Below are 22,687 nucleotides of genomic sequence, written 5' to 3'. Positions count from 1 at the left end.
ATCTTGCTGCTGATGGGTTCAGGACTTCAGGTTGGAGTCATCTTGGGCTGAAATTTGAGTGTGGCTCCATTTTCGGTGTCTATTTTTTCCTTTGAATGAAAAATCTCCCTAAATATATTCAAAGTGCGGCTGCGAATTAGCATCTCCTAAGTCCATGCGGCAGTGATTTTTCTTTTGTAAAGGTCGCATTTACGTTTAGGATGCCGACGCAATCTACAAAAGTAACACTTTAATTAGCAATTTCATAGAAAACACAGCATTTTAAATAAAAATTAATTGTACATTACGAAAAAAATTGTCGCGGTGAATCTGATAATATAAATTATTTATATTCATCGCCAACTATTGATTTCTTTAAATGTATCAACCGATCAGGTAACGATTTGGAACAAACTAAAGGCGATGCAGTGCAGGACGCTCTAACACGCAATTATTATATTAATTGCAGCAATTAGAAGCCAAATGCACATCAAGGTCTTCCTTGGGATTTGGGGAAGCCCCGCTCCTCTCCCACTGCTCCGGGATATTTACATATTTACTATTATTACACTGTGACGAGTCACTGAAATGGTATTTTTTATACTACTCACGTTATAATAACGATGGTAAATATATAAATAATCCCACTACTCCCGGCCCCAGAGGCCAGAGCACACAGGGAGAGGTACGGACGGAGGCCATGAGCACATAGCAGAGCACGGGAAGAGAGACCGGCCGGGGGCCGTGACGACGAAGGCAGCATCGCCGGACATGGAGAGCGTCGGCGAGCGCGGCCGACCCAGGGGTCAGGGAGGAATTTTCCACTGCGCTCCTGACTGCTGTGGCGTTGTTGGGCCTCACTGGGCCTGGCGAGCTACGAACTAGGCGTCGGTGAGAGTCGTTCGATTGCGCTGAGCGACAGGGCGTTAACCCCAAGAGGCCCAGCGCCTCGCCGCCGCCAAGCGAAGCGCAGCGCCGCCGCCGCCGCTACCTCCTTCCCCGTCAGATCCTCGGCCGCCGCTGCTCCTCTCTCTGTCGGGGGTTCGGTGAAGACGCGTTCCTTCTCGTGTCGGTGAGTGATCCTCGCCCTCTTGGACGGACGGACGGATTATTTTTGGTCGTTGAAGAGTTGGTGCTGTTCTCGATCAAGTCCATGCTCATTTCTCTCTCTCCGCCAGTTGTGTTGGTTGTAGCTTGTAGTTCTTTGTGCTTCGTGGTGCCCCACTAACCCAGTCCATCAATTAACCCGTCCCTGTTCAGTTAGGTTCTTCTCGCGTGCTTAATAATTATAGTGCATTTTGGGTGTTTATCTGTCAATGATCCAAGTGAACCCCTCTTCTGTGTAGTTCCTTATTAAACTTATAGGGCATTTTGGTTTTAGGGTTTAGCGATTCTTGTCTGTGTCAGTTAGTAGTTCTTAGCTAAGGGACTAGACATAATCACCAATCGACTGTCTTGAAAAATGTGTGATTTTGCAATCCCTTTTTGTCACGCTAAAAATAATTTAGCTCAAATATTTCCTTGGCAGCAAGTGTATTATCACGAAATTGTTGTCTGGGACAGCAAGAATGCTTTAAGGAACCACTAATAATCGTTCGGTGGTTAACTGGTTATGGATAATGACAATGGCGATGTGGATGACCTGGGATCAGGGTGGTTTGAAGTGAAAAAGGTAATGTTCTTTGCCTGTCTTATTTTCTCTTATTTTGCTCTGGTCATTATTTTCTCGTATGTTTCTGCATTATTATGCTAGGCCCATTCTTATTGTTGTTGTTAATTCACTATACAACCATTTTACAGAAGCATCGGTCCAGCTCAAAATACACATTGCAGAGGTCTTCAGGTGGTTCCAGCCATAAAATTCCAAACTTACCATCACGGTCACGTGCTAACTGTAACAGTGACAGCTCAAGGTGGCATGACAAGCCGCAACACCCACCTCCGAGCATAAATGCTAATGTTGGTGTTGATGAATCTGGTAGTGGAGAAACAACAAATGTTGGTGAAGGATGCAATGATTTAGGCACTAGTGTCAGTGGCCTGAATAGTGGCTTAAATGCTTCAGCCTCAGAGGATATAGTTGAAAGACCTGAAGAACTGGTGGTGGCTGAAGAAATAAGTGAACCTCCCAAAAATGATCTGGCTGATCATGTAGATCCTTCACTGCCTCATGAACCCACCACCGGTTCAGACAGTCCTGCAAAATGTGCAGATCTTTCTCAGCATGTAAAATGTTCTCCCAAAACAGAGTCAGTAGGTGTTTTGTCCAATACTCCTGTCAAGTTTGGAGACTTTGATGAAGTTCCAGGTCTATCATTACCGTCAGATTCATTCAGAGATAATAATTCTTCTAGAGACCACAGACATAGTGAAGATGTTGCACATCTAAAAAATGTGCAAAAAGATGCAAGTGAACTCAAAGTGGAGATGGACACTTGTACGACAACTACAATTGATGAGACATCTCCAATTATGGTACAGGGAACAGAGACACCCAATGATGATAAGAGTATTTCAAATGTTAATGGTTCAACAGCCTCAGCTGACTCTGTTTCCCTATCCTGCTCCAATAATGATCATGAAGTTCCAGTTACATCTTCCATGGAAGGTAGAACATTACTTCATGACCAAGCACCAGTTTCTGCTTCTGCGGATTTTGGATCTGAAACTGCTGAGAGCAAAGAAAGATTCAGGCAGAGGCTATGGTGTTTTCTTTTTGAGAATCTGAATAGGGCTGGTGATGAACTTTACCTCCTCTGTGAACTAGAATGTGACATGGAACAGATTAATGAATCCATACTTGTCCTTGAAGAAGCTATTTCCGATTTTCAAGAACTTAAATCGAGAGCAGAGCATTTTGATAATACCAAAAAATCTCCTGGTGTACCAAAGGAGGGCATGCCAATGGCTGTGAAAGCTGACCATAGGAGACCTCATGCCTTGTCTTGGGAGGTCTGTTTTCTCACTAGGCATACTGATTTCTTGTGTTTTATTTTCACTTCCGTCTATTATGATTCATTGACATACTGGAAAAGCCTGCTGATGTAGGGCATGCATATTGAATGGTATCTTCACTGTGATGTGTTGCTAGATTGAGAACTCTTACAAAATTAATAGCTGCATGTTTTCCTTTCCTTCCTTCCGTGATAAATTTTTCCAGCTGTATTTCAGTGCTCTAAAGTCATGTTTGGTACATCTTATAAGCAGGTCAGAAGGATGACAAGTTCTCCACACAGGCAAGAAATACTGTCTTCATCTCTAGAGGCCTTCCAGAGAATCCAATTGGAACTGGCATGCAAGCAGGCTGGTATAACAGCAGAGAGATTTACATCCAGCTCTTCTGAAGAAGTTTTGGGTAGCTCGTCAAAGCTGACTACAGCATCAGCAACTGTTAGGAATATAAGTTTGAAAGTTGAGAGTCAGGTGAAACTTCCTGATACTAGTGAGAAAAATATTGCTGGCGAGAAGCTAAGTAGGGATGCATTCAAGTCTGGTAAATCGTATCCACAAAGTATGCCTTCCTATTCTGCAAGGAGTAGAAGAGGGTCGCTAGAACCAATCTCTGAAATAGAGAAACACACCTTTAAGAAGGACAGGGAGTTGCCAGAAAACAAATTTGACAGGCTCAAGTCAACCGATGTTGTTAAAAAGAGTACAGTTCATCTTGAAAAGGAAAAACAAATTACAGCACCTTGGAAGTCCATGGATGCCTGGAAGGAGAAAAGAAACTGGGAAGATATACTGAAATCTCCTGTACGGAGTTCTCGTGTTTCTCATTCTCCTGGTGTTGGAAGAAAAGTTACAGACCGTGCTCGTGTTCTACATGACAAGTTGATGTCTCCTGAAAAGAAAAAAAGAAGTGCTTTGGATATGAAAAAAGAAGCAGAAGAAAAGCATGCCCGAGCGCTGCGAATCAGGAGTCAACTAGAGAGCGAGAGGGTTCAGAGGCTACAGCGTACCTCTGAAAAGTTGCATCGTGTCAATGAGTGGCAGGCTGTGCGCAGCTCAAAACTGCGAGAAGTAATGAATGCACGCCATCAACGTGGCGAATCTCGTCACGAAGCATATCTTGCTCAGGTTGCAAAAAGAGCTGGTGATGAGAGTACTAAGGTCAATGAGGTCCGTTTTATTACATCACTGAATGAAGAAAACAAGAAATTCTTGCTGAGGCAGAAACTTCATGATTCTGAAATGCGGAGAGCTGAAAAGCTACAGGTGATCAAAACAAAGCAAAAGGAGGACACTGCAAGGGAAGAAGCTGTTTTGGAACGAAGAAAGTTCCTGGAAGCTGAGAAGATGCAGCGCCTTGCTGAAATACAGCGCAAGAAAGAAGAAGCTATTTTCAGAAGAGAAGAGGAGCGCAAAGCATCTAGTGCTGCACGAGAAGCAAGGGCTGCAGAACAACAACGTCGAAAAGAGATAAGAGCAAAAGCGCAACAAGAGGAAGCTGAACTTTTAGCCCAAAAGTTAGCTGAAAAGCTTCGTGAAAGTGAGCAGCGGCGCAAGTATTACCTAGAACAAATACGGGAGCGAGCCTCAATGGATCTTAGGGATCAGCCTTCACCTTTTCAGCGTCGCTTTCCAAGTAAAGATGGCCAAAACCGTTCTAGTTCTGCTAACAGCGGAGAAGATTCACAGACAACTGGCAATTCCAGCGCTGCAGATTCTATGGCTAAGTCATCAAATAATGTGCTGACAAAACGAAGGATTAAAAAGATTCGCCAGAGATTAATGGCTCTAAAGCATGAATTTATTGAACCATCCATAGGTGAAAGTACAGGAATAACGCACAGGGCTGCTCTTGGAGCTGCCAAAGCTAAGTTAAGTAGATGGCTTCAAGACCTTCAGAGACTTCGCCAAGCTAGAAAAGAAGGTGCTGCCAGTATTGGTTTGATTGTCAGTGACATAACAAAGGTACTTCTCATTCCTCATGTATTGTTTGTACTATAGTGCTAACTATGTTTACTAATACCGTTTTCTCTTTATTTTGGTTTAGTATTTAGAAGGGAAGGATCTTGAGCTGCATGCATCAAGACAAGTTGGTTTGCTTGACTTCATTGCGTCCGCATTACCTGCATCACATACTTCAAAGCCTGGAGCTTGTCAAGTCACTGTCTACCTTTTGCGCCTGTTGAGAGTGTTGCTCTCACTTCCAGCTAATCGAACTTATTTTCTAGTACAAAATCTTTTACCCCCAATTATTCCCATGCTATCAGCATCACTGGAGAATTATATTAAGGTGGCAGCATCCAACTCTGGAAGTTCAAATCTTCTGTCTAATAAAACATCAATTGAGAATACAGAGTCATCAGGTGAAGTGTTAGATGGATTTTTATGGACTGTGACCATGATCGTTGGCCATGTACACATCAATGATGAACAACTTCAAATGCAGGGAGGTTTGATAGAACTGATTGTAGCTTATCAAATAATACATCGTCTGAGAGATCTGTTTGCCCTTTATGATAGGCCACAGGTGGAAGGATCCCCACTCCCATCATCTATACTGTTTGGTCTCAACCTTTTGTCTGTCTTAACATCGAAACCCAGAAATTTGTCTACTATTGATTGGGAGTCCTGCAAATGCAGGACACTAGGTGGAAATATAGTGCAAGAATATGAATATCTTAGTTCACAGGACAGTGTGGGGTGCCAATCAATGACACTTGATCAATCTGGTGATGCCAAATCGCCAACCATATACAGTGAACTGGCTGAAGATAGCAAATCCTGTAGACAACATGACTTTAGCATTCCAGTGGACAGAAAATTGGTTGATGAAGCTAGTAAAGACTTATTAGTGATCTCTGCTGGCCTGAACAACTCAGCAATGCAACCGTCTGATTTGGGCGTTACTACAGAGAAGCATTCTGAAAGTCCTAGCCAGGGAGATGAAAATAGCACGGTGGACAGTTTTCTTGAAGGAAGAAAGGTGAATAATGTATGTGCATTGTATCATAGTCCTCGAAAAGGCAATGAGACGAATCTTAAGCAGCCTGTAATGCTCTTACTTTCTGCAATGGCTGAGACTGGCCTTGTTAGTCTACCATCACTTTTGACTGCTGTGTTGCTCCAGGCAAACAACAACAGGTCATCATCGGAACAGGTTTGTCCACCTGCTATATTGAGGTGCAATGTTTTTTTTAGTAATTTTGTTATGCTGTCTCCAAACTAAATATCTGTATAGATCTTATGTTTTTCACACGCACATTTAGATTATTTGATATGCCTAGCAATGGGTATACCACATCATCAAAATAGGTACTTTGTGTTCTTGTAACAAAAATGTTAAAATGGTGTGTACACGTTTTCTAGCGTGCTTTTATTTCTTATTAGGCTTTTGTTACAACATAAGCAGAAACAAAAGTTTTCATGCCATGGGAATCTATCTTCTTCTGTAGTTAGCAGAGTAAATCTTGCATGTTTATTGCATTTTATGGATCTTGCTGGAAAATTAAATAACTCGTTTTTCAGACATTGGCGATTCTTCCGTCAAATTTTGAAGAAGTAGCCACTGGCGTATTGAAAGTTTTGAATAATGTGGCGCGTTTGGATATAACCCTTTTGCAGCACATGCTGGTAAGTGCTCTTCATGAAAAGGACGGATGTTATCAGTGACTGAAATCAATGTAGTCTCAGGCGCAAACTTATCTGCTTTCTTTCACTAATCATTGGCGATGATAACATTATAAATTTAGTTATAGACAGGTTCCAGGCATAATTTTTCTGTCTGGAAAACCCCACAATATGGCTATGGGAATCTTTAGAATATTACATATGTTTTTTATTTACCTCCACAAGTTTGTTTTCTTACTGGTTATGCATTATTTTCAGGCTAGATCAGATCTAAAGATGGAGTTCTTCCATTTAATCAGCTTCCTTCTGAGTCATTGCATGAACAAATGGAGAGTGCCAAACGATCAGGTGTCTTCATCTATTCCCAACATGAGTTCTTTTGTGGTCGATTTTAAGTTTAAAATATCCATTTTTTTTCAATTACTTTCCACTTGTTTTGCACATCAGTTACTTTCAACTTGTTCTTGTGCAATACTTTCTACTAGTTTTTGCACATTCAGTTCTTCCTTGTCTGTAATGATAGCAAGTTGCACCAATTACTTTTAACTTGTTTTGCACATTCAGTCGCTTTCAACTTGTTTCTGTGCAATACTTTCTACTAGTTTTGCACATTCAGTTCTTCCTTCTCTATAATGATAGCAAGTTGCGCCTGTGTAGTTTGCTGTATGTCTGACTAGGTGGCAGTTTTTATGTCACTGGAGGAGACATTAGAATATAGCTACCAGCTCTTTTTATTAACTATGGTCTTAAACTAACTCTCTTTTTAATTAACTATGGTCTTAATATTATCTGTACTTCTTGAACAGGCGTTTTACATTAGATATATGACTCATAGTGTGCATATTTGTTATAAAAAAATAGCGTGCGTATAAAATGTTCCACCTTGTAATGTCCATTATGAATGCATGTCGTAGAAAGTTGATGACTTGGGGTACTGGATCATGTTATAGTTTCTGTCGGTCTTGACCATTTGTGACCCTTTTGGATATTATTACCAAGAAATTTGGACATACTGCCATTTTCTGAATCTCATGCTTGACTGTTGTTTGCACTTTTCTCCTGAAATGGCTGCTTTTTTTAACAACTGCACCTTTTGTTCGCTCCCCTGTTCTCAGGTTTAAGTATTTGTGCTATTTTTTTTAGGTTGGTTTGCTGCTTCTAGAGTCACTGCTACTTCTTGGCTACTTTTCTTTGTTCCATGCTGGGAACCAAGCTGTTCTTCGGTGGGGAAAGAGTCCCACCATACTTCACAAGGTAAATAATTGTTTGTGTAGCCATGTCCCTTTCAATTTCTGTGAGTTGTGCGAAAAATCTGATGAGTTAGAAAACAGGTGTGCGACCTGCCATTTGTTTTCTTCAGCGACCCTGAGTTGATGCCCATCTTGGCTGCTGCTCTGATCGCCGTTTGCTACGGTTGCGATCAGAACCGAAGTGTTGTACAGCAGGAAATAAGCACGGATATGCTGCGTTGCTTGCTCAAGTCCTGCCAAACTTCTGGATCAAATTCTCCAGATTCCATTGCTGTGGATGGTTCTGGAAACAATTCCAATGAAAGCATTCTGGAGATCAGGAACTCACAAGGTGACATCCCAACAAGGATAAGCCGCAAAATTGGACGGCCAGTTGTTGGGAAGGGTATTTCAGGGGGCATCAGGTTCAACAGAAATAAGGTTCAAAAGGATGGTAGGGGAACAAGAGCAGTTGACGATGGGCCTCTGAAGCAAAGAGGTCAAGAAGCTTCATCGAGCTTCATGTTGCATAGAAAGATCCCAGCTTCTTTCTTGGACAGAGCCGAGGAGTTCTTCTGCAGTGAGACATGAAATCGGCTCTGTAGTTCACCTAACTTATATAGCACGAGCTACTGAATTTACTATTTTGCAAGGATGGTGCTTCAGACTGATTCTCGAAACATTAGGGAAATTGGCCGAAAAGGTTTCCTGACCAGATATTTTGGTTGAATCTTCTACAGATAAAAAAATAAGTCATGTATGGAAGCAATGCACTGTTTGTACAGAAATACAGAAGAAAAAGACTGATGAGAAAAATCTGATTTCATATGGAAGAAAAGAACTGTCCATAATTTACTGTCTTTTACTAGTTTTGAAACTACGACATGTTCAGTTTGGAGGTCGTCAATCAAACATTTGAACGATGGAGACGGATTGGGATTCCGCAACAGTTTTTTCGGCGGGGCCAATTTGGTAGCGCTCTAAAGCGATTCTCGTCACTTTAGCTCCTGCTGCTTGTTGCTCCAGCCGCTCTAGGTCCCCATTTAAACTGTTTTGTACAGCTTCTTGCTGCTCCATCTCCAGGCCACAGCAGCATAAAGTAAGCAAGTGGCCAAGCCAGGTTTGATGGCGGTGAATCGAGAGCTCCTTGCACAGATCGTGGTCGGCACTAGAGAATCGTGCTTCTAGCACAAATTGAGGTCGGCCGGCTGTGAATTGGCGAAGGGTGGAGGCGGCAGCCGGGGATAGGAGAGCGTCAGGAGAGAAGGGCGGTGGAGGCGGAGAACAGCGGCGAGGTACCGGACGACAAGGGAGCAGAGCATGAGCAGTTTTTTTTCCGCTTCCCAACTGCAGTAAGCAAGCGGGAGCAGTACCATGGCCGTGCTCCTCCCAAGTCTCGCGTAGCGTAGCATTATACTAGCCTACTCGGGAGCTTTGCATGTCACAAGTTCGTTTTTGTTAACACGTTAAATAAATCATACAGGTTTACTCCATCCATGTACATAGTTTTTGATATGTATCTAAATATATGATCTATCTAGATACGGTAGCAAAATTTACGTACTCCATCCCAAAAAGAATGCAACTTCTCAATAAGTCAATCAGTATTAACTTTGACCAAATATATAAAAAAAACATAATAAGCTATAATGCGTAAGACGTATCACTAGATTAATTATGAACTATGTTTTCATAAAGAACCTATTTAGAGATACAAATAATAATACTATTTTCTGTAAATCTAGTCAAATTTGAGAATATTTGAAAAGTGAAATTTACATTCTTTATGGGCAGAGTACCTAGAAAAATCAAAATAATTACAATTTGGAACGGAGGGAATAGCAAACGACAAACAAAATGTCCAGTTGCATGTACAAAAGTTTTAAACTCTTGTTTTCCCCCTTTTTATCAGAACCTGATGTAACTTAAACTAGTTCAAAATTTCCATACAGCAACATCTGACAAGATGAAGTATATGTATGTTGAAAAAGACCAGCAACCTTTTTGAACAATAACCTCAAGGTACATGAAAGATGCCCTATTCGGCAGCTTTTTCATCAGCAACATTGCCAGGAAATCCTAAGGAGTAGGCACTGCCCGGGACGGCTACCAGCAAAAATTCGTCATCTAGTTCTTCTGTTGCTTCACTTGGCTGCAGTGAAAGGAAAGATAAGAAATGGAATAATAGTAATAACAAAAGCCAACGTACGAGAAACAAATACACAAAAGGGGGCAACAACATATAATTTGCATATGGTCGTCCAGAGTGTTAAAAAGGCAATATCCTAGTCATCACTAGTTCCTATATCTCGGCCATTATTGGCCTTAATAGCAGATCATATATGCATGTACAACCTGTATTGTTTAGGCTAGATGACATTAGAACACTTTAATTCTTTTCCCTTACATGTACACTCACTGTTGTATAAGTACAGCATATAGTAATGGAGAAATCATTCTACTCATTCTATTAGCTTTCACAGAGAAGTACGTAGCTCAAAAGAAAAAATGCTCTTTTTTATTTGCAAAAATGATACAAAAATAATTAAAGTCTACAGGAGAGACTACTAACTTTATCCTTTTGTTTATTCAAGGCGTTTTTCAGGTGCTCTTTAGCCCTCTTTCTTATTTCTTTTAGTTCCTTGTGCTGAGCTCTGGTGACCTCATAATGACAAGCCACACACAGTGTTCTCATGTTCTCAAGTTTACATTCCCCTGACAGAAAATCAGAAAGATTATCATGCCATTCAACAATCAACTGCACAAAACTTATCCGAAAGATTATCATGCCATTCAAGAGTCAACTGCACAAAACTTTTGCACATATACCGTACCTCCTCCTTTATAGACAGGTATTATGTGATCTGCATGCCAAGCATTTCCATCAATTGGCTCATGGGCAAGCTTATCTAGGCTGTGGTAGATGCAGGAAATCAGCATCAAAGCAACAAATTAACAGGATAATTATCCATACATGATAATACTCAAAGAGTTTAAACCACATGACTCCGCTAGCCCCCTAGATATGCAAAAGAATATGGAAAAGCATGATATCAATGTGCAACACTTACAGTTTCTTTCTACTCGCAATGTTTGGAGCAACCTTTCTGATGTATTCTTCTCGTTTTTCCAAGGGTAAGGGTTTAATGTGCTTGACAAGCTTGCAACAATCGAGCTTGCATTGGGAGCACTTACCTCGTTCTATTTGAAACAGTGCCTGCAGATAATTACCAAGAAGCTTTATTACATATATATGAATTAATTTGCAACTTTCTTTGATTTTATATAACTGAAAATTAGTCCTAACTATTCAACCCCACCTACAAAAATTGTTCACTTATGTGGATAGCAGAAAGAAGACTCACCTGCCGCAGGGCCCTGCCACTGGTTCTTAACCTGTATTCCTGGAAACAAGCTAGACCACAGAATAGATCTTCAAAATATTCTGGTGACTTTGCAAGCCTTCCACTGAACCAAGTAAAACAACATTATTGTGAGCAAATATTATTTGTTTATAATAACAAAACAGGATTTACTTCTAAACACAAGGAGTCGTTACTTGCAAAGTCCTTGACAAAGTTTGCAGAGAGGTTCATCATCAATGGTCCAGCCCTGAGTGTACTGTCTCTCTTTACAGGTGCCATTACGCAACACCACCTGTCTCCATTCAGCATTTTCTGGCAAAGGATTACTGACACCATTCAATGGTGCGGCACGCCTCTTACTTCCCCCTTTAAGTATCCCCTAAAATGAAAGCAGACCAGAACAAGGAAAAAGTGACAGAGATATTCATCAAGCTGAGGAACACCAAAATAAATACTTGTGCATTTCATGCAAAGCTTTAAAAATAGGTAAATACTATTTGTACCAGTGGCAGAGCCACCGCCCGGCGACCCCGGCGTCAGGCGACATAAGAGTGCAAAGAGTTCAAAAGAAAATTATCTATATCTATACATCAAAGAAGAACACTGTAATTTGCTAGCAAACTATTTTTGCATAATAAGGATCGCCTGGGCTCCTAAAAGCTTCTGGCTCTGCTACTGATTAGTACAGCTGGCAAAAGGTGACATGCATGGAGTGCTGCTTCTCGTATATGTACAGATACTGTTTTAGCACGATGATTTTGTGTGCCCTTGCTTTGGACATAATGAGCTTTCAGTGTGTAGCAAAACTAATAACATTTCAAGAGGTAAAAACATTACAATAGCCGAATGTGAAAAAAACAGCACTGAATGCTAACTAAGGCCTGAGCAACTGTAATAGGCTAACAAAGTTATACCCATGTGAATCTTGTTTTACACTGAACACTATTTGAACCCTTTAATTGAATTAAGTAGCTTGATCTATAATAACAGCGTCAGGTGACATAAGTGGGCTATAAACAATTATGATTCTATACCAAAATGTGCCATGATACAGAATACATAGAGTCAAAAACTTAAAATAGCATGTACCAGTTCCAGCATTCCTACCTAAAGTACAATATGGTAGTAGTTACCATATCCAAAATATATAATTTGGGTTGCCAGAAGGGGATTTTCGGTGGTGTTAATATGAAGATGGATTTCAGAATATTTTGACATCCTTGAGCAAATTCCGCATAATTGCATGTTGTATCATTGAACAAAGACGTGTATCATTTAGATATGTAGAATTTCTTTGGAAAAGAAAAATGAACAGAACTGTTATTGAACATGGCGTGCAATGTTCATAAGCAAAGCCGGTTTGCGTGTGTAAAGAGAAGAATCAAATGAAGTCAACAGGTCCATACTTCTATGCTATGGTTGATGCTATCTTTCAGAAAACACAACTCAAGGCTCAAGGGAAGTTGTAATGGCTTTCCAAGCAATTTATTCTGATCAATTGGTCTTAGTGCCAACCACTCTTTGATGAATGCCTTGAACACATTGCAAAATGCAGGAATCTTTTTCAAGAGCAGAGTTCTTGTTTTAACATCACTGGGAGAACATAAAGGTGAATTCAATTCTTCTGGCAGAAAATTTTCACAAAGTGGTTTGGGTCTTGAATCATGTCCAGGAACACAACTGTACAAGTGGATTCGGCCTGTGTGCCGGCTAACCTGCAAAAGATGATGATACTTCAGACGAATTTAGTGAAGAAAATCTCATCTTTAACTATGAAACAGCATGCTTTACACACTCGCTATCAAGAAAAGATAAAATCCAACTTTCTCGACCTAAATCACTGTGATTTTAGCTCACGGGACAGCTACATGTTCAAGCTTCACTGACATGGCCATCCAGCGCACATGCATAGTTGAGTCAGCAACAGGATGGTTCACAAGCCCCACGCCTTCAACAGTCTCTATCTCCACTATTCTTTTCCCCCCATTCCCATTCTCCTCTCTAAGCTAGCCACGTCAATATCCTACAGAAAAATAAATCGACTAGCTTCCTAACTACAACTGTCATATTTTTTATCGAATACAAGAACAAAAAAGCCTCTTAGTCCCATTAACGATAATGCATGCATAGCACATGCAATCATATTCTTTTCACCTAAGAGAACACGAAACGCATCTGCCATTTCCTAAAACGAGTGCAGATTATGAAAGGGCTGACATTGCAGTAGTTATCCCCTCCTCTCCCCACAGCATAATAACATCAAAGAAAAAACTAATATTCCTAGGTCTCAGAGTGCTTTAACCTCGAAAAATAGAAAGAGCACAGTCACAATAACAGACAAAAGATAGAACAAACAAGTAGGTAAAAAAGTGCTTTAACCTCAAAACGCAGAGATTCCACTTGAATTGGAAAATCTGGAACAGGTGCAGCTTGACTTAAGGACCCAGAATTTCCAGAAAGCCTCTTACGAGCCTAACATTTTTCAGCAATTAGATTGTTATGTATAAACGTCATATGATTAAAGAAAGCAAAGAAAGTTTATCACCTTTACTGATTTACAACTAGAAATCACAGAGCAAAAGGCTGCAGCTGGCGAAAGAGAAACATCAATACAAGATCTGTCTTCAAGTACTGTTGGAGTTGGATTATTTTTCAAGGATGTGCCAGGTCTTTCATCCTAATATAGGGAAATAAGCACATGAAGAATCATTTGTCAATCAATAATCAATAAGTAAGAAATAACAAGTGGCAAGTATGAAGCAATTGACAAATATTAAATGGAGCATCTCCTTTTTACCTCAAATTCAAGAGGAATTGTCCTAATGGTGAAATCCGAGTCAAGTTCCAAATCTTCGATGCCAAGAAAACCATTGATGGACAAATCATCACTTTCCAAAAGGTATTTTGGTCCATGGGTCAAATCTGCATGAACCTCAAACAACTCAGCATTTGTTTTAGTAAAATCAGATAGTTATCGACATGGGTTCAGCAATCAGCATTAGTTTTACCTGCATTATGATTCTCCGAAGGATGAAGTTTGCATTGTGTTCCCTCCTCGGTGGTCTTGATTTCCTCAAGTTGGCACACTTGATCAACCTTACAAAGAAAGAACGAAGAATAGATAAAAGAGGAATGATCCTTATCATACAAACTATTAAGGCACTGAATGTTGCCTGTTAGTGTACTCTATCAGATTTTTTAAGGGGCTAATATTCCATTTAGTGTACTCTATCAGATTTATTAAGGCACTGAATGTTGCCTGTTAGGCTGGTACATATCCCAGGTTAACTGACACTGGCTAGTGGCTACACACTACAAGCTTAGATCTCACAACAGCCCTTCCAATCTGCCAAACGATAGTATAGCATGGCAATTTACAAACGACAAATATTCTGAACTTTGTGAAGAAAAAAAACAGGGTCTTAATGTGTGACCTACCTCAATCTCCCTTACAGCATCTTTTTTTCCATTCATCAAAGACGAGACACGGAACAGACTCTGGTTTAACTGGAGCCAGTGTGATTCATCCGATGTGTTCTGCAAGACCAACATTATTATGTTTGCTATTACAATGACAAGTTACAGAACAAATTGCAAAGGAAAACAAACGAACTGACCTTTCCACAGAATATATATATGTTGACCGCATTTGTTTGGCCACGTCTATGAGCTCTATCCTCAGCCTAATAGCAACAGAGTGAAAGATATTCTCAGCAACCTCTTAATTACTCCCTCCATTCCAAAATTTTAAAAGTCACTTTGGCTTTTGTCCTAAGTCAAACTTTCTAACTCTGACAGTTTGACGAAGTTTATAGAAATATATATTGACATCTACAATACCAAATAAGTGCACTCTCAAGACATATTGCATGGTGGATTCAATGAAACTAATTTGATGTTAAAAATGTTGTTACATTTTTGTATAGACTTGGTCAAAATTAGATAAGTTTGACTTAGGAGAAAACCAAAACAGACTTCTAATTTGGAACGGAGGGAATACTAATGTGTGCACAAATTAACAATCAGGATCACATTGGCATTTCAATTCTAATTCTACCAGAATAACACATTGGCATTTCAATTCTAATTCTACCAGAATAACTATGAAAGTAACCAAATATGTTCCACCACTTAAGCTGCATTCTGTAATGGTTGAAAAAAAAAATTGCAACAGCAAACAGAGAGAAAAAAAAAGGCTACAGACCTGAAGCAATTCTGAAGCTGATTTTGGGAGCTCCACAAAAATAACATTCTGAGCAGACGAGAAGTCTAAACCAACACCTCCAGCAGTAATTCCAATTATTGCAACCTTCACCTTTTTGAAAATAAAAAGTATAAAATGGATAAACATTAAACCAAATTTGGGAGGACATATGGAATAGGAAAAGTGGGGAAAATACAACAAAAGGGTGGGTGGGTGGGTGGGGCTGGAGGCAGCACCTCTGGATCCAAACGGAAAGAATCAACAGCTTCTTTCCTTTCCCTTTGAAGTGTGCTTCCATCAATGCGAACAAATTTGATCCCATTCTCAGAGATAAACACCTATGTGAAAACAGACGAACGTATAAAATTGTCTCATCCTGGATTCCGGTGGTCAACAAACTCAATAATTTTTTTTTAATAATACTTAAGCATGATCGCAGTAAATCTCAATTGTTCTTGAGAAGTACTGAGGCTTATACATTTCAAACTACGGAAGTAGATAACCATCATAATTTTGATTGGAACCCTTGTCCATAGTTCATGATGCTATTGTCTAATATGTGAATGGGATCGAATAGCATTAATATATTGACAATCAAAATACATCCTTAAGTGAGGACAAACCACCTAATAGCATGATGACAGATAAGGCCTATATGAGAAACATGAAACAGCTTACCTGTATTCCATCTAGAACCTTTAAGTAATGTGCAAATATTATTGTTTTCTGACAGCTAGACTGGGGATCCAGGTTATGGTTAGCACCAAATCCATCCATGATGAAATGATTTGAGAACCATTCACTAAACCCAGATAATTTTGCGATACCAATCTCTTGTGGAGTGAGATTCCTCGGAGATTTCTTGCAATCATCATCTGGATAAAAAATAAAGATAACCAAATTTATGCAGAACTACCAGAACCATCATACTAGTCGTGGACGAAGAAGAGAGAAAAATCACAGGTTGATATTAAAACTCATTAATATATGTAACTGAAAACTCATGTTTGCAGTTAGCACGATGGATATACCTTCTTCCTCTTTTGTATTTTCATCATCATTGCTTTTGCTGGGCAATTCAACTGTAAGAGTTCCATTACAACTGCTAGAGTTCACCCTTTTGACGCATGAAGATGTGGCTGCCCTGATATCTGGTGCCTTTAGCTTCAACCAAATAATCTGTCGCCGCTTGGGGGGCAGTTCATTCAACAAATGCTCCTTCAGCCGCCTAATCTATAACACAGAAGCAAGCAGATGAAGCAGCTAACTTTAGCTGTGACGGAGCAGACGTTAATAAGCAATCAAATCTCAACATAATATATCATGTGATTGCATGGCTTGTGACAAACAATGCAACAGTCTTTAATAATGGCAAGCATATTATTAGGAAACGAGCACTTCATTTCTTTATAAATCAGGTTATAGAACAGTAAACCTTTTTTTGCTAGAATATTTGCCAACAGTAACACTTCTCTGCCAAATGCCTTTGAACCATTAAAAAATTCAATTAAGAGGGCTAAGGAATTGCATCAGCAACAAAAAAAAGTACTGTGCAATTGGTGGCTAAAAGAAACCCAAGGGCTAGTATCGTTAAATAGTTAATTGTGTAGATACATGAGTTAGCATAACAGACCAACAAACAGTATAGATTGAACTACCACAATGGAGCGGAAGTAATAGATCATAGTAAGCTATGAAATGAAGCTTAAGTGGCTGAAAGAGCAAGAACAAACCATGACAGTTTGACTGAGCAAAACATTTAACTCTGTCAACCGCGTACCCTTAGAGAAGTCCTGCATATAAAACAAATTACAGCCTTAATGACCTAAGAAAATGTTTCCACAAAATACTAGCGGCAAAATTCATTTCTCTTTCGTAGCATTTTTTTCTTGAACTACGCAGGAGAACTGTGTGTCATTTCATTAAGAAGAAGAATAAAAAGATACAAAAGGGAGGGAAGTAAGAAACCCCCCCTCCCAGGCACCCCCCATGGGGTTTAGTGAATACAGCATATTAGAAAAGAAACTAGGGAAACACGACCAGCTGCCTCAAATGACCAAGGACCTAGGAATCCAAGACCAACGACCTAGCAAGGAACTCATGTAAGGCCGAAGCTCCCGCCATACACCAAAGATTACTCTCATTGGCCACAGATTGAAACAGCACCTTTATGCTAGGCCTAGCACCTTCAAAAACACAAGCATTTCAGTGCTATTAATTCCCAAGCAACTAAGATGATCAGACTACTGAGGCCTCTGCGCGAACCCCTTGGAACGCCTTTGATGATGCCACACCACCAACTAGAGAAGCGAATATTAGATCATTGAAGGGAAAAAGACAGCAGGTCCAGCTTTTGTAAAATCAGGGTTCAAATCTGTCGGGCGAACACACATGAGATGAGGATGTGTTGAATATTTTCCTCGGCCTGATCACAAAGCGGGCATGCTGGCGGGTGAGGAAGCCCACGTTTGGCCAGGCGATCAGCTGTCCAACACCAGTTGTTAATGGCCAACCAAACAAAAAATTTACACCACAATGGTGCCCAGCTTCTCCAAATATGCTTCCAAGGCGCGAACCTGATGCTTCCAAGGAAAAAGGCATTGTATGCAGACCTGCTGCTGTATGTTCCAGTAATACATAGCTTCCATTTATGCTGATCAGGAACTGTTGGCTGTAAAACCAGGTCATCAACCAGCCCCCAAATAAACAGATACTCTCTTAACACTTCTACAGTCAAAGCCCCTCTAATATTTGCAACCCAGCGCCGACTGTCCAGGGCCTGGGCTACCGTGCGTTGCTTTACCACTCTTTTGGAGATCAATTTGAATAGATTGGGTGCGAGTTCAGAGATTGTCCTGCCTTGCAACCATCTATCCAACCACTCTTTCGTAGCATTTAATCTATAATACCTGCTCTATAGGGTTTTTCTGTTATAAACCACTACAACTATTAACTGGTTTGCAGAACTCCTGTTTCTTTAAAGGGGGAAAACTAGTAAAAAAGTTTTTCATGCATTATTTCATGGTTTGCTATATTTAGTTTCTACATGTACAGCATAGATTTTACCCCACTTAGCGAACAACAGCTCTGCAGACAGCCCATAGGAGCCATAGCTTAGGGAATAGAACTAGTAACAGTGATATACCTTTACAAACCAAGGAATCACATACCTTAAATATTTTCCCCTGATAACTTCGTGCAACATGCAGCAAGCAATATTTTTTCGCATAATCAAATTTATCTCTACCAAGCATGTGGGGCCTGAAAGCAGTGGGGGTAGGGTGATTAACAACAATATTGCAACAGAACAATTTAAAGAGCTTCATAAGACCAAGACAATAAGATGCCATTTTCTTTTACTTACCATAGCATATTTATCTGGTGGTAGATATCAAAAGGTCTATTATCACCTAGGAGAAAATAAATAGTAAGAGACAACTATTTTCATGCATCACGGATGAAATATAAAGAGTACAATTTCAATAGCGCAAGGAACTCAAAGAGTACGATGGATATCTTTATAACCTTGAGAGAGAGGGTGTCCCCGAGAGCAATATGATGCGATCAGTTTTTGAAGCTAGATGCAGCACAGCTTTTGTCTATCACAAGGCAAGCAAGTCAATACAAGAAGCAAGTGGAATGTTGATATTTCAGACTAGTAATAGAAAACTAAATGAATCATATGTGGTAACTAGTTCCCCTTTTTTTATACAAGCGCATAGGCATGTGGAGAATCAAGCTGAATGATGAAGAAATGTGGAAGTTCACTAAATCATCTCGAAGTCAATTTTTTGTAATATAGGAAAGTAAGCCTAACAAAGTCATGATCTTAAAAATAATGATAGGATGGGTCAAATAACAAGGAACAGAATCTCCTTCATAGATTGGGGCATTCGAGAGCTGTATGCTTGTACTGAAACATGAGATCGTTTATTTTTTTTCATGATAACATCAATACCTCATATTTTTCTTCTCGTTTCGTCGTGCAGCGTATGTTGTGCGATTCATCAACAATCATCAGTGCCCATGTTCTATTCACCATACTTTCCCTAAGGCGACTTAGCATCTGGTAAGAAGTAATCACTGCCCTTGGAGTAGCATTTAGATGTTCAAGACTGTCTTGATGACCAAATACTGAAAATGAGAAAATAATAGATATAATTTAAACATCTAAACATATGGTCCTTATACAAAATAGGAAATATCAGGTGCACAAGAGCATACTGGTGAAACATATGCAAAAGCTCAATCACATCCTTCGGATCCAAATATTCAGTCTTAAAGGTTCAAGTTCGAGGTGGGAGTTCTCTCATCCCTTTTGGGCTGACTTAGGTCCACCTCACTTCAGCCCTTCATATTGGACCCGTGGGTGAGATTGAGTTGGCGCATATGTGCACCAATATACTATTGTGCACTTGATACTTCCTCTATATGAACTGGAAACAAAGATCAAAAGAATATATTCAGAACTAGAAAGTCAATCACACAAGGGAGAAGTTTTTTAGAGAAAATACAGCAGGGGAGGCCCCCACTGTTTGCTTTATTAATTAAAAAATAAAAGGACAACACTGTACAAAAGTAGTTGCACAAAGAAGGAAGCCCGAGGTGGGTTAAAGAGCTAATCTAGGGAAGCTATATAGGAAAGAACACAAGGGAGAAGTGATAAAACATTAGCCATATTTTGTAAAACAGTGATCTTTCATTAATACTAGTGCAGTTTACAACCAAAGCACAAATCTATGATTTGAAAGTTATTTTCTCGATAATAAACCCATTTAATTTACACTTAAAGAACCAAAAGCATTCTAGATTTGAACTTATGTTAGCACTTAGCAGCTAGCTTAGCTTCGGATTGAATATCACATCTTTTGATCTGAAAAGGTAAAACATACATAACTCATTAAAATATGTTCAAATGCTAGCTTATCCAAAAGTTCCTGAAAATCCCAAAGACAAGTCAGTAAGTCAAACTGAAGAAAAAAATCAACCTAGATAGACCAAGCAGACACTAGGTATCAGACATCTGAATGATCTTGTCTTTGATAGTTCACAGGGGATGTTATGTGGGCTATAGCATTTCAATCAACTTATGAAAGCAAAATTTCATTATTTTTCACATTATGCACACATAAGGTGAGATTGAATTGAAATAATAAAAGTTAAAGGTTACATGGTTCACTAGATGACCACGTTGCTAACGGTATATTATAACTGAAAAGCATATACTCCCTCCATTCCAAATTATAAGTCGCTTTGACTTTTTTGGTTCATCTATTTTGATATGTATCTAGACATATTATTATATCTAGATGCATAGCAAAATGGATGTACCAAAAAACTCAAAGCGACTTATAATTTGGAACGGAGGGAGTAGTCCTTAGAGTTCAGCCTGAATAAAGAGCAAGCAAAGAACTTAGAGGGTTACGATACATAATGTGTGATCAAACAATATAACGAAAGTGCGATAAAAACCAGCTTTCACATCGACAAAAAGAAAGATGTCTCATACCAATATGAATATCTTTTGGCATAAATGAAGGATCCCAGCGTTCCAATTCCTCTGCCCAAGAATAACGCAATACGGCTGGACATACTATTAATATAGAGCCCTCATCCTTGAAGCAGCATGCTATTGCAATCGCCTGCATTAAAGTGCATGAGAATATGCTCACTCACTCCCTTAATATAGGCAAATTGGTAAGCCTATTCATATTGATGTACACCACAAGAATATCCCAAAGCACTCATATACAAAACAGCAAGGATTGCACTATGCAAGAATTCATGCTATATGCCCACCTGGAGAGTCTTGCCAAGCCCCATCTCATCTGCAATTAGGCAGCATCCACGCCTTCGAAGCCCAAACATCACCCCTTCAAGTTGGAAAGGTAAAAGAGCATCTTTTATTTGCTGTGGCAGCTTCTTGAGAAGCTCATCTACTTCTTCATCAGAAGCCCACTTTTGGCCAGGATACCTAGGTATATCCTGAATAATTCTCTTTGTGCTAGAAGGTATTTCTTGCACAGAAGCTCCAGGTAATTTCTTAAGGCATTTCAACACCACATCATAGTCCACAAGCTTAAATACAGGACGAAGATGTGCGCTTTGACTTAGCGACTGCGTTGCAGAGTATTGTACAACCTAACAGTGCAAACATTGAAGGAAAAATGAGTTCCAGTTGCATACCAAAATCCTTATCAAGAACATCCAAACAGATGGAAAAAGAAGGATCCAAAGAAAAACTATTTATCAATCCTTCAAAAAAAAACTATTTATCAAGAAAAGCTCGCCGATGTCCACGAATTTGACAGACTGGTGTCAAGAAACACGAAAATCACCAAAATCTCGCAAACAAAAGCATAATGGTATCCAAGAAAACACCGAATTTCGGGAGTAGCTCATGAATTGCACATTCCGATCAAAGCAGAAACTGGAATAACGTCTATTCCTCAAAGGCAAGAACCGATGCAAACCGTACCGAAGCCGCAGCGAGACAGTCCTGGACGGCGCCGAGGCACTCGGCCTCCCCGGGGTAGGCCCTGCCTTCCACCGGCCCCACCGCCACCAAGAACTCGTCGGGGCTGCATACCTCCAGCACAACCTGGAACCCCACCGGCGGCTGAGGCGGAGTCGGCGGCGGCGGCGGCGGTGAGGAAGGACGCGGGGGCAGCGGCGCAAACGGAGGCTGGGGCGCGGGCGGGGCGATTCTTGGGCGTTTGGCGAGCCTCCACTCGGCGGCGGCGGCGGCAGTGTCGTAGGCAGGGAATGTGGGGGCGCCAGAGGCGGGAAAGGACGCGGCGGCGGCAGTGTCGTAGGCAGGGAATGTGGGGGCGAGCCTCCACTCGGAAGGCGCGGCCGCGGCTGCGGCCTCTGCGAGGCGCTTGCGCTTCTCGAGGGCGGCGAGGCGGTTGGCCTCGGAGCGACGCCGCTGCTCCTCCGTAATCTCCATGGGTTACGCCCACGGCTACAAGGCCGTGGGCTCGTGGCGACTGCCAGGCGGTTTGGGGAAGGAAGGAAATGAGGAGCGGGCGCGGTTGGGACGACGGGGGGAAGAGAGCGGAGAAAATAAGAGGCGGCTGAGCCCATTTAGCAGACTATGTTCGTCTGGACCCATTTTGTACGTATGTTGGGTCAGGCCCATTTTGTGGATATGTTTTGAGCTGGGCTATTTCAACTATTATTTCATTCTTCATTTCTGAAGCAGGTGAAATGATGTCATGGCGACATTAATCCGACGGCATAACATACGGTGACAAACACAAGCATATGAGCAGAATCGGATCACGCACACCAGAATCAGTAGTCAGCAACAGAAACGGCACAGTGAGGACAAC

At 40.6% G+C, this 22,687-nt stretch overlaps 2 protein-coding genes across 3 annotated transcripts; one reads left to right on the top strand and one right to left on the bottom strand.

Annotated features, from left to right (window-relative positions):
* The first annotated feature begins 651 nt into the window (after nt 1-651).
* On the top strand, nt 652-8,645 carry LOC136542573 (uncharacterized). Its single transcript, XM_066535076.1, has 9 exons — nt 652-1,051; nt 1,508-1,651; nt 1,780-2,931; nt 3,187-4,893; nt 4,976-6,085; nt 6,454-6,558; nt 6,814-6,903; nt 7,699-7,809; nt 7,887-8,645. Exons 2-9 carry the CDS (start codon nt 1,592-1,594, stop codon nt 8,373-8,375), a joined length of 4,824 nt encoding a protein of 1,607 aa, XP_066391173.1. The 5' UTR covers nt 652-1,051; nt 1,508-1,591; the 3' UTR covers nt 8,376-8,645.
* A 934-nt stretch (nt 8,646-9,579) lies between these two features.
* On the bottom strand, nt 9,580-22,383 carry LOC136542571 (uncharacterized). Of its 2 annotated transcripts, XM_066535073.1 has the most exons (25): nt 21,832-22,383; nt 21,153-21,494; nt 20,863-20,995; nt 19,312-19,487; nt 18,879-18,952; nt 18,718-18,753; nt 18,524-18,614; nt 17,087-17,146; nt 16,385-16,586; nt 16,032-16,228; nt 15,590-15,691; nt 15,354-15,464; nt 14,767-14,832; nt 14,588-14,686; nt 14,158-14,245; nt 13,947-14,071; nt 13,695-13,826; nt 13,529-13,621; nt 12,556-12,864; nt 11,344-11,528; nt 11,150-11,252; nt 10,856-11,001; nt 10,619-10,698; nt 10,357-10,499; nt 9,580-9,936 (listed from the first exon to the last, which is right to left on the bottom strand). In XM_066535073.1, exons 1-25 carry the CDS (start codon nt 22,300-22,302, stop codon nt 9,823-9,825), a joined length of 3,678 nt encoding a protein of 1,225 aa, XP_066391170.1. In that variant the 5' UTR covers nt 22,303-22,383; the 3' UTR covers nt 9,580-9,822. The 2 variants fall into 2 exon arrangements, with proteins under 2 accessions (XP_066391170.1, XP_066391171.1); XM_066535074.1 differs by lacking the exon at nt 17,087-17,146.
* Nucleotides 22,384-22,687: the final 304 nt, after the last annotated feature.

This window comes from Miscanthus floridulus, chromosome 3 (assembly GCF_019320115.1).
Source record: "Miscanthus floridulus cultivar M001 chromosome 3, ASM1932011v1, whole genome shotgun sequence".
NCBI classification, from domain to species: domain Eukaryota; kingdom Viridiplantae; phylum Streptophyta; class Magnoliopsida; order Poales; family Poaceae; genus Miscanthus; species Miscanthus floridulus.
The sequence above is the reverse complement of the archived record's forward strand: the minus strand, read 5'-3'. Positions and strand labels throughout refer to the sequence as shown.